At 33.5% G+C, this 11,716-nt stretch overlaps 1 protein-coding gene across 3 annotated transcripts in view; it reads left to right on the top strand.

Moving 5' to 3' along the window:
* Positions 1-4,071, top strand: part of LOC107619362 (tropinone reductase homolog At5g06060) — a 5,766-nt gene extending 1,695 nt beyond the window's left edge. For 2 of the 3 annotated variants that reach the window (XM_016321629.2, XM_016321630.2), the window contains exons 3-5: positions 50-266; positions 2,462-2,574; positions 3,801-4,071. In XM_016321629.2, the coding sequence (XP_016177115.1) occupies positions 50-266; positions 2,462-2,574; positions 3,801-3,974 (504 nt within the window). In that variant the 3' untranslated portion in view covers positions 3,975-4,071. Of the gene's footprint in view, positions 1-35; positions 267-2,461; positions 2,575-3,800 lie in introns of those variants that run through there. The other variant, XM_021112667.1, reaches the window with a different exon arrangement.

Below are 11,716 nucleotides of genomic sequence, written 5' to 3'. Positions count from 1 at the left end.
TTCATTGCATGCATACATTTTAATTGATTTGTTAGATTTTATTTTTCAGATAAATAATGCTGGAACAAACACGCCTAAACACGCCATAGATTATACTCCTGAAGATATGACAATTACAATGAGTACCAATTTTGAATCTGCTTACCATTTGTGTCAACTTTCATACCCACTTCTAAAAGCTTCTGGATATGGGAGCATAGTATTTGTGTCTTCCATTGCTGGTTTAAAAGCTTTGCCTTATTCTTCTATTTATGCATCAACAAAAGGTATGTTCTCTTTTCTCACAATTCTTTTAAGTCAAAGGAAAAATTAGAATTTTAGATTGCAATTACAGTGTGAAATACAACCCCAAATACTATTCGTACCATAGATCACTTGATACAATATCTTTACTTTGTTCATATAAAAATATGACATTTTTTTTATGAGTAATGCTAAGAACTACCTATAACAACCAATTTTGGCTAATACTATACCAAATTATTAAATAAGTCTAGTATGAAGCCAATTAAAAATACACTTTTGTTGAGTTTAAATTTCTAAATTTCTTCTAATTGAGTTTCGGATGTTCTTGTTTTTAATTAAGAATTTTGAATATTTTTTTTTATGTTAAATGTTGGTCGTATAATGTTGGTTTCTAGTCTTTCTCTTTTTTATTCAATTAATTATTTAAAATTTGTATTTATTTTTTTTAAAAGAATTTACAATAAATAATTTGGGTTAATGCAAGACGTAGTAGTAATCTTTTGACTACACGAACTACAAAGAGATAATAGTAATAGTCTAATTTTAGTTAAGAGTAGGTTGTTACAACTGGTTTAACTGCTTCTGTTATAACTAGTGGTGGAGCTTAGTTCAGACAAGGGGTGGCCATGGCCCCCCAAACTTTTTATAAAAAATTTAGTAGTACTTTTTCAAAAGATAAAAAATAGTTCAACTGACTTAAATAATTTATTATGACTTAAAGTATCTAATAAGTTCAATAAACAACACTTTCTCTATCTTTAGGTTCAAATATAAAAAATTAGATAGCTTTTATTTATTTAATTTAATATTATTTTATATTTTACTATTTATTTAATTTAATTTTTTATATGATAAAAAATAATAAAATATTCAATAAGTATTAATATTATTGTATTTGTATAAATTAATAAAAAAATTCAATAAATATTATAAATTTTAATATTTGTCCTTCTAACTTCTTCTTTATATATTTTACAGGATATATATTCAAATTTTTATATAAAATAAGAATGAAAAATCAAAGAATTGATACATTTTTTAAGAATAAGGCTAATATTTAAGAAAGAGAACATATAACTTTTACAATATCAACACATGTAGATAGTTCTTCTACTTTAATGAATCATGAAGAAAGTGAGATATAACCTTCAAAAGTTCAAAAAGTTATATCTGATGACTTTAACTTTAACTTTTTGGAACGAGATCTTGAAAAAGGGCTTTAAATTTGGCAGTATCACCCAAACCAGAGAGATGAGACTAGAGGAGTTTATCTTAAATGAGGTCCATATAAAAAAATATTTTGACAATTATTTTCTATTTGGCCCCCCCAAAATTTTGTTTCAAGTTCCGCCACTGGTTATAACAGTTTCAGTTAGCTTTTGTTAAAACTAATGTCATATATATACACCTTGTATCAATGAGAGTAAAACATTTACCTGTCTTTTGGGTTAATAGTCAAATTAGTCATTAAAAGATAAGACATTTTCTAAATTTGTCCCTAAAAAATTTTTTTAATCAAATTAGTTCTTTAAAGATTACGAATTAATCAATATGTCCTTCAGTTACTCCACTAACAATTTTCGTCAATAATTAATTATGTGAAATATTAACTGATAGCATACATGACACATAACATGTTTAATTAGACGTTGACTAAATATCTTTACGAAAATATATCAATTTAGTTATTAGGTCATATTAGGAATAAGATTTTTGTAATTGAGAAAAATGACTAAATTAATAATTTTCATAAATATATTTAGTCAATATCCAATTAGACATATCAGGTATTATATATGTTATCAATTAACGTTTTACAACATCAATTTTTGAAGAAAATTGTTAATGGAGTGATTATATTGGAAGACAAATATGATTAATTCGCAATCTTTAAAGGACCAATTTGATTGAAAAAATCTTTCAGGGATAAATTTAAAGCATATCTTATCTTTTAAAAACTAATTTGACTATTAAACCTTTACCTTTTCTAATCACAATTCTTCTATTGTCTTCTCTCTCTCACTGTTTTACTTCTCATACAAACCACATAAGAGTACTCACACCTTGTATATTGAAATTCGACACAACCACAATATTGCAATCACATCATACAATGTGTTCTGCAGTTTAAAATGACATTGGTCAAAATTTAAGGTGAAAAATTTTGAGTAATTTATAGCCATTTTTAACATATTTGAATATATGATGTTAACAGGAGCCATGAATCAGCTAAGCAAGAACTTAGCATTGGAATGGGCAAAGGATAATATTCGTGTAAATGCTGTAGCACCAGGATTTGTTCTGACCCAACTATTGAAAGATATCATGGTATGTAACTCTTGCTTTAAATATTAAAAAAAAAAAAAGAGAAAAGAAAAAATGTATTATTTTTCATGAGATTGATTCACAATACTTCCTTTTTCTTATAATACCTTCAAGTAGAAGTAGTACCTTATAATGACTCCTTGAAATGCATTGTGTCCATATATATATATATAATTTGGAGAGTAAATAGTAGAATTCGTCTTTCAAAGATTATTCATTTTTTAAATTGGTTCTAAAAGATTTATTTTAATTAAATTTGTCCTTAAAAAATTTTAAGTTGGTCATATTAGTCCTTTCGTCACTTCTCAAAAATTTGTTGATATGATACATTAAGTGACACCACAACACACACTTGACAGTTTTAACTAGGTGCCAACATGATAAGTTTATCAAATTAGATAAAATAGACACTAAATTGAGGAATTTTAATGCCTTAAAGTCTCGCTCAATTTAAGATTGATTTGATCTAATTGCATAAACCTATCATGTTAACAGCTAATTAGAACTGTTAAGAGTATATTATAGTCAGTATGAATTTGGATCCTCTAAATTTTGAATTTTCACTTTAGAGAATAAAGTGTGATCCCTCACTTTGAATGGTTTCTTTCTATCATATTTTCTTTTGGTTCCATCTATGAAATAAAAGGTGAAAGATCACATTTTACCCTCTAAAGTGAAATTCAAAATTTAGAGGATCCAAATTCAATCAGTATGATGTCACTTAACGTGCCATATCAGCAAATTTTGACGTCGTTAGCAACAAAAGTGACGAAAGGACTAATATGACTAATTTATAATTTTTTAGGAACAAATTTGATTAAAAAAATTTTTAAAAACCAATTAAGAAACAAATGATCTTTTAAGAACGAATTTAACCATTTACTCAAAATTTGGGATTTAAGGCTCTTATCATAGTCGAACGAGACTAAGTTAATTCTATATATATTCCAGACAATTGTTGGACCTTCCTATTTAATTGTTGTTAGGCCGTATCAGTTAATGTCAAACTAACATATGAGAGATTATTTCACAAACTAACACAAATCACAAATCAAAATTGGGAAGTCTGGATTGATTAAATTAAAATTTCCAAGAAAATATTTTAGATTTTATTCAACAAGTTTTGACCAAATAAAAGGTCAATAGAACTATTTTTCAGTATATACTGCATAGCGTACTTTAACTCATGCATAAGTGATAAATGTGAATTATACCTACTTTTGTTGTAGAGAGGTGTTGATGGTGACTGTGAGAAGGTTGTAAGTGCTATGACATCTCAAACTCCACTGCGACGTGTTGGAGAACCAAAAGAAATATCATCGCTGGTTGCTTTTCTTTGTCTTCCGGCAGCTTCGTTTATCACTGGACAAACTATAGCTGCAGATGGAGGCTTCACAATTTAAGCTGTATTGTCATGACTCAAAATTTTAAAGTTTAAAGTATGTAAAAACTTTCAATTATTTTCGATAATATTGTGTTTCAGTTATTTTATTTATTTAATTTTAAATATGTATATAATTTAGAATTGAGATTAATAGCTAAAATTATTAAAATATTAATATTTCTGATATACTTAAAAAAATTCTTAAATAATAAAAAAAAAAATAATGTTATTAGTATCGCTACATATCTAAATCTTTTTATCAATGGAGTACTATCAATGCAAGTTGGCTCAAAAGAAGTAATCTCATCAATAAGTGCATGTAAACACACTCCAACTCACCCATTAATGTGAACGTTTTGCATAAAGTGCTTTGTATTATGAATACATACTAAAAAAGGTTGTTTCGTCTCTCACTCTCAATTCATTATTGAAATTTCAAAATCACTTACAAATCTCTCAAACTCTCACAATCGCTATTTTTTTATTGTATACTCTCTCTCGTAAACCAAAGAGGATACCAAACATACCAAAATGCAAAAGAAAGAAGCATCAAAGCAAGTAAATCATGAACTCTTATTTTTTTATTTCTCTTTATAGCAAATTAGTACTTTCATCTCGCATTTTTTTTTTTCGCGAAATAATATTTTTTGTGAATTTAGTAGAACCTGTTTGTAGCAAATTAGGAACAATATTTTTTGTGTGATCGAAAGGCACAAAAGAATTAGTAACACTAGCACACAAAAACACATTTAAATGTATTTTTCGGCTGAGTGAGTCAAGATTTTGGACCTATAGTCTTTTGATAATTTTTGTATCATTCACAAAAATTTCTGCCATTTCCAGCTAAATGAGGTGCTTTTATTGTTGTTGAACTGATCGTGTGGTATTAAACCCATATATAAGATATCTACCCTTTTTTTGTGTCATTTACTATCCTAATTTTTTGGATCCAAAATGCATTTTCATGTATTTTATTGGTTGTGAGTAAAGTGTAACACCCTACCACACAGAGTCTTATGCTTAAGTCATAAAATAGAGGTGGCGAGGTATTACGACCTCTAAAAGTAAAATTTAGTATATATAGTAGTGTGAAAAAAATGTTTATAACTAGGAGCCTTTGAAGAAAAAAGAGTAAATCAAAACCGTTTGAATCGAAAAGTGCAACACTCCGATCAATAACGTGAACGAAACAAGTAAGGGATAAGCTAACACGAAGAGATATATAAGAGAGTGTCAAAATACATATATCAAGTCTCAGAACTCGGTTTGTGAAGTTAACCGGTCCGAGCATATAAGTATACATACATATATAAAGGATCTACCCAAAATAAAACCCAAAACACAAAATACAAAATTTGTTTCTCCAAAATAACCTCTAAGAGGAGTTAATACAATATATATATATATATATATATATACAGTGGAGAATATAAGTATCTAAACAAGTATATAAGGTCAAAATAAAATCCCGAGAGCTAAGGATCTTCGCTAAAATGGAAGTCTTCAGCATGCCTTAGCGAGGAGCCTCACGTCCTGCATCTGAAAACCACAAAATCTACATGGGTGAGAACTGGAGGTTCTCAGCATGGTAACAGTGCCCAAATATCTAACATGTAATGTCTTAGGAAAGCCGAAGGCAATCCTAGAACTCCCAGTTTATAATCAAAGCATATAAATATACTAAACCATAAGGAATGAAAATAGGCAACTACTTAAGGATCTTCAGTCCAACTAGATATCCCCTTTCCAAATCCTTCGAACCTCCCAACCGCCTCCAGTACTTTGATATGCAAACACAATTATATCAAACAAAGAAATGCACAAGTAGGAAGCAGATATAACAGTTAGGCAAATATCAAGTAATGATGCAATCAATTAGGCATTCCAAACAAATCACATATAATGCATATGATGCATGCCTGTCCTAGTGGCTGATGAGTCTCATCTGTCGGTTGTAAAGCCAACCCGACAAGTCCTAGTAGCTAACCATTGGACTGTCCATCTGTCGTGCATCCCCAACTCGAGTTATCTCACATTATAAATCATCATTCACATCCAACACCCTCAATGGTATATATTCACGGGGCCGAAACTCATCCAAAACTTTTACAGTGTCCGGCCACACTTACGACATACGGTCAGCAGAGTATCGAGTCCCCACCTGGAGCACGTGGTGGCTAGCCACTGCTTTCACCCAGGGAAACTCGTATCTCAGATAGGTGGAGTGCAACAATTATAATATAAAAAATTCAGCATATATGCATTCAATCTCAGCCATACATTAACATTCATCTCAGCCATCCGGCTTAAAATCATAATTCATAATCAGTCATAAATCATCATCACACACAGCCATTCGGCTCATGTCATACTCAACACTCCAACATCCTCAACAACTCATATCATCATTATTGATCATAACTCATCATAATATCCCTTTTCTTCATCCACAAGTTACCTCCTTCCCTAGCTTTCTCCCAATCACTAATTATTTTACATTGATTTAAGATTTAAAGGATGAAATTAGGGGTTTATAAGCGTGAAACAACATCTCGGAAGGTTACAAGCTTGTTGGGAATGTGAAAGACATGAAAACAAAAGCTTTAGAAAAAAACAGGGTTGCGTGCGTACGCACAGAGGTGTGTGCGCACGCCTAGAAGTGTTTTCAGAAAGTGTGCGTACGCACAGAAAGTGAAATTTCCATTGTTGAGTGCGCGCACAAGGTGTGCTAGCGCCATCAACCGAATGTCATTCCTAACGTGTGCATGTGCACAAGGATGTGCATATGCACAACTTGCAAACCTTCGTTGGTTGTGTGTGCGCACAGGGCGTGCTAGCGCTCCTATCAGTAGCCCTGTTTCCGTGTATGCGTGCGCACAGGTTTAAAATTTCACGGGGTGTGTAATGCGTGAGCATCTTTCCTATCTTTTCCTAGTGAATTTGCATCTAATTTCTTGAGTTTAATTAAGAATTAATTATATTTTAGCCACTATGGATGCTATTTTGAGTTTTGTGCAATTTTATTTAATTTAGGTAGCATTCGGATGGATTTGATGAAGTTTCTGCAGAGAAAAAGAAGAAACCAAGGAGATGACCAGCGAATACCGACGCGGACGCATGGCTCACGCGCCCGCGCGGAATAGAGGAAATCGCAATGACGCGATCGCGTACCTGACGCGAACGCGTGGACTGGAATCTGCACAAATGACGCGAACGCGTGGACGATGCGAACACGTCACATGAGCAATCTGCAGAATTGACAGAAAATGCTGGGGGCGATTTCTGGGATGTTTGACCCAGTTTCTAGCCCAGAAAATACATATTAGAAGCTGCAGAATGGACAAATCAAGTGGTCCCCACCCATCAGTTAAAGACTTGTTAATTAATTCGAATTTAAATTCAAATCTTATATTAGGAAAAGATATTATTATTTTAATTTTAATTTTAAAAATTTGATTTTTAAATTATTAGGATTAGTTATAAAAGGGACCCCAACAGGGTGGTTCCAGAACAACATTCCACAACATTATTCCATACAAATTTACATTCCATATTCCATGAGCAACTAATCCTCCATTGTTAAGGTTATTAGGAGCTCTATCTATTGTATGGATTGATATTACTATTTTTCTATTTTAATTCATGTTTTGATTTATATTTCAATAATTGTTTTCGTTCTTTATTTTATGAATTTGGGTGGAACGGAAGTATGACCCATGTTCTATTTGAGTTCTTGTAAAACTTGGAAAAGCTCTTTACTTGAACAATAGCTTGAAAACATATTATCCTGAATTTCTAATTGTTTGTATTTAACAGGATACGTGACATATATCCATTTATTTTTAGACAATTAGGATTCTTGTGGCATATAAACTGGAATTTGATTATTACCCTCTAATTGGAATTAATTGACCAAGGAATTGGCAGTTGATGAATTTTAGAAGGAAGGAGGAAGGTCTAAGGAATTAGGGTCTAGTCACAAATAGTTTGCCATGAATTAAATCTTGCATGATTAAAATAGTTAATAAGAAAAGTCAATGCAGAAAATAGATAACTCTGAAACCTTAACTGCCTTCTCAATATTTTATTTTCAATTTATTTACGTGCCTGCCTTTGATATTCTAAGTTACTGTTTGTCTGTTTGTCTAACTAATCCTATCAAACGCTATTGTTGCTTAATCCATCAATCCTCGTGGGATCGACCCTTACTCACGTAAGGTATTACTTGGTACGACCCGGTGCACTTGCCGATTAGTAAGTGTGGTTGTAAATACCACATCAAGTTTTTGGCGTTGTTGCCGGAGATTGATTGTGATTAACAACTACTCGTTGTTTGATTGCTTAGATTAGATAATTTTTTTATATTTTTTCTATTATTATTAATTTTTATTTTTTTTTATTTTGCATTTTTTTCTTACGATTATTTTTTCTTTTTTCTTTTCTTTACGTTAATTTTTTTCTTTTCCCTTTTGTTTACGTTATTTTTTTCTCTTTTCCTTTTCGTTTACATCCCCCTCTCTCCTTTATACCGTACCTTTTTTTTACTTTTATTAAAAATAATAAAAAATTAAAAATTAAAAAAATTAAAAAATATATATATATTTAAATAAATAAAATAGCACTAAAATTTATTTTTTTAATTTCTGAATTTAAGTTTGGTGTTACCCAGTTAATTTTATTTTAATTTTTCTGTTTATTTTTTCTTTTCAATTTTCAAATTTTTTTTATTTTTTTATTTAGTATTTTTATTTTATTATTTTACACAGGTTACCTCACAAGGACTTCTCTGCACTTTGACGTAGAGAGTCCCATTTTTTCTTGTTTTCTGCTTGTGTATGCGTAGGAATAGAGACGAAGAACATCTCTTAGACTTTGATCTTGAACCTGAAAGAACTTTCAGACGACGTTTACAACAAGCAAGACTTTACAAGGCTGCAGAGTCCACTATAGCAAATAATAACGCTGTTAATGCCAATGTGGCAAATCCGGGGGATGAGCAACAAAGGAGAGTGCTTGGCTCTTACTCTGCCCCTACTGCGGATCTTTATGGAAAAAGCATTGTGGTGCCTCCTATAACTGCAAACAACTTTGAGTTGAAGCCACAATTGAACACCCTGGTGCAACAAAATTGCCAGTATCATGGTCTTCCTCACGAAGACCCAAATCAATTTATCTCTAATTTTCTACAGATATGTGATACTGTGAAGATAAATGGAGTGAACTCAGAGGTGTACAGACTCATGCTTTTCCCGTTTGCTCTGAGGGATAAAGCAAAGCTATGGCTAGATTCACAACCAAAGGAGAGTCTGAATACTTGGAAAAAGGTTGTTACAGAGTTTCTCACTAAATTTTTCCCACCAAAGAAGCTGACTAAGCTTAGGTTGGAGGTTCAGACCTTCAGGCAGAAGGAGGGTGAAACTCTTTATGAAGCTTGGGAGAGATACAAGCTGCTGACTAGGCAATGTCCTCCGAACATGTTCTCCAAGTGGACCCAACTAAATATTTTTTATGAAGGCTTGGGTGAGATGTCCAAGATGAGCCTAGACACTTCTGCAGGCGGTTCACTACACAAGAAGAAGACACCAGAGGAGACTATTGAGCTGATTGAATTGGTTGCAAGCAACCAATATTTATACACATCTAACAGGAATCCTGTGAACTCTGAGACCCCTCAGAAGAGAGGCGTGTTGGAGGTAGAAGCTGCGAATGCTCTTCTTGCTCAGAACAAGCTTATGTCTCAGCAAATAAATCTACTTACTCAACAGATGGGTGGCATGCAAGTCTCAGCTATCAACACCCAAAATCCACCACAGGAAGTCTCTTATGACGTGGCAGGTAACTTTATGCAAAATGATAATTATGATTATGCTCAACCTTCTGCTGAACAGGTGAATTACATGGGGAGTGGTCCTAGGAATCCCAACAATGATCCATATTCTAAGACATACAACCAGGGATGGAGAAATCACCCAAATTTTGGATGGAGGGACCAACCTCAGAGACCTCAGAACTTCAACAATAGTTCTCAGGGCGATTTCCAGCAGAGCAATGATTTAGAAGCAATATTGACAGGTTTTAGACAGGAAACTAGAGCATCCATCAAGAACCTGGAGATTCAAATGGGTCAATTAGCCACAAAAGTTAATGAAATTGATCAGAGGACCACTAATAGCCTTCCTGGTAACACAATTCCAAATCCAAGAAAGGAATGCAAGGCTATCACCGTAATAAGTGAACAAGTGGCAAGTACAGAAGCACAAGTTATGCAGGAAACCAGAGCCTTCATTAGAAACTTAGAGGTTCTAGTGGGCCAACTGAGCAAACAAATACTTGAGAGGTCTGCAAGTACATTTCAAGGTGATACAGTGGTGAATCCAGGAGAAGATTGCAAGGTTATTCAATTGAGAAGTAGTAAAGTAGCTGGCTCTGAGACCAAGGCCAATGAAGAGTTAGTAGAAAAAGAAGTTCCAGAGGAGAAGAAGGAAGAAGTAGAACACGCCCCTCCAAAGTGTGCGGACAACCTATTTTCAGACTCTCTTGACGCTCATCCTACTTTGCCAAAGGCTCCTGAGTACAAGCCTAAAATGCCATATCCTCAGAGACTTCAAAAGGAGACCAAGGACAAACAGTTTTCAAAGTTCTTGGAAGTCTTCAGAAAGTTGCAAATCAATATTCCTTTTGCTAAGATTTTGGAACAAATGCCTCTCTATGCCAAGTTCATGAAGGAGCTGTTGTCAAAGAAGAAGTCTTTAAAGGGAGATGAGACAGTGGTCCTGACTAAAGAATGCAGTACCATCATTCAGAATAACTTACCAAAGAAGATGCCAGATCCAGGGAGCTTTCAAATTCCATGCACCATTGGGAGCACAACCTTTGAGAAAACGTTATGTGATCTGGGAACAAGCATCAATCTAATGCCCTTGTCTGTGATGAAGAAGCTGCAGATCCAAGAGGCACAACCCACAAAGATAGCATTACAGATGGCGGACAAATCTATGAAGCCTGCATACGGATTAGTGGAGAATATCTTGGTCAAAGTGGGTAAGTTCTTCCTCCCAACAGATTTTGTAATTCTTGATACAGGGAAGGATGAGAATGCCTCTATAATTCTAGAAAGACTATTCCTAGCCACTGGAAGAGCTCTGATTGATGTAGAAGTGGGTGAATTAGTGCTTAGAGTGCATAATGAGCAACTGGTCTTTCATGTCTTCAAAGATGTACATTCAACAGGTGAAGAAGAGAGGTGCATGCAGGCTGAGCTTATTGATCCAAACCTTCAAGAACCCCCTGATGATGCACAGCAAAATTTGCAACTCAAACCTCCTGTGGTGACAACCAATAAAATTTCGCCTGACATCAAACCTAAGTTTGGTGTTGGAACTGCATCATCCACCAAGGAGGAAGTCCCCAAAAAGAAAAAAATACCCAGAGGATGGAGAAACAAAAAGATCCCCACTGAAGGTTTCTCCCCAGGAATGAAGGTGGTGTTGACTAGCAATCCAGCATGGGTTTATACAGTAATCAGAATCCTCTCTCTGGAGCATATTGAGCTACGTTATGGAGATACAGAAAAGAAGTTCAAAGTAAGGGGTGAAGAGCTGAGCCCCTATGATCCTCCTCCTTAGAGGAGCTGACCGTCAAGCTAGTGACGATAAAGAAGCGCTTGTCGGGAGGCAACCCGATAATTTCATATCCTTAGCTATTTTTCATAGTAGTAGTTTTCATATCTTAGAAGCGAAATAAGATGAATTGAATAGAAAA

Source organism: Arachis ipaensis, chromosome B09 (assembly GCF_000816755.2).
Source record: "Arachis ipaensis cultivar K30076 chromosome B09, Araip1.1, whole genome shotgun sequence".
Classification (NCBI taxonomy): domain Eukaryota; kingdom Viridiplantae; phylum Streptophyta; class Magnoliopsida; order Fabales; family Fabaceae; genus Arachis; species Arachis ipaensis.
This window is presented reverse-complemented; position numbering and strand designations above follow the sequence as displayed.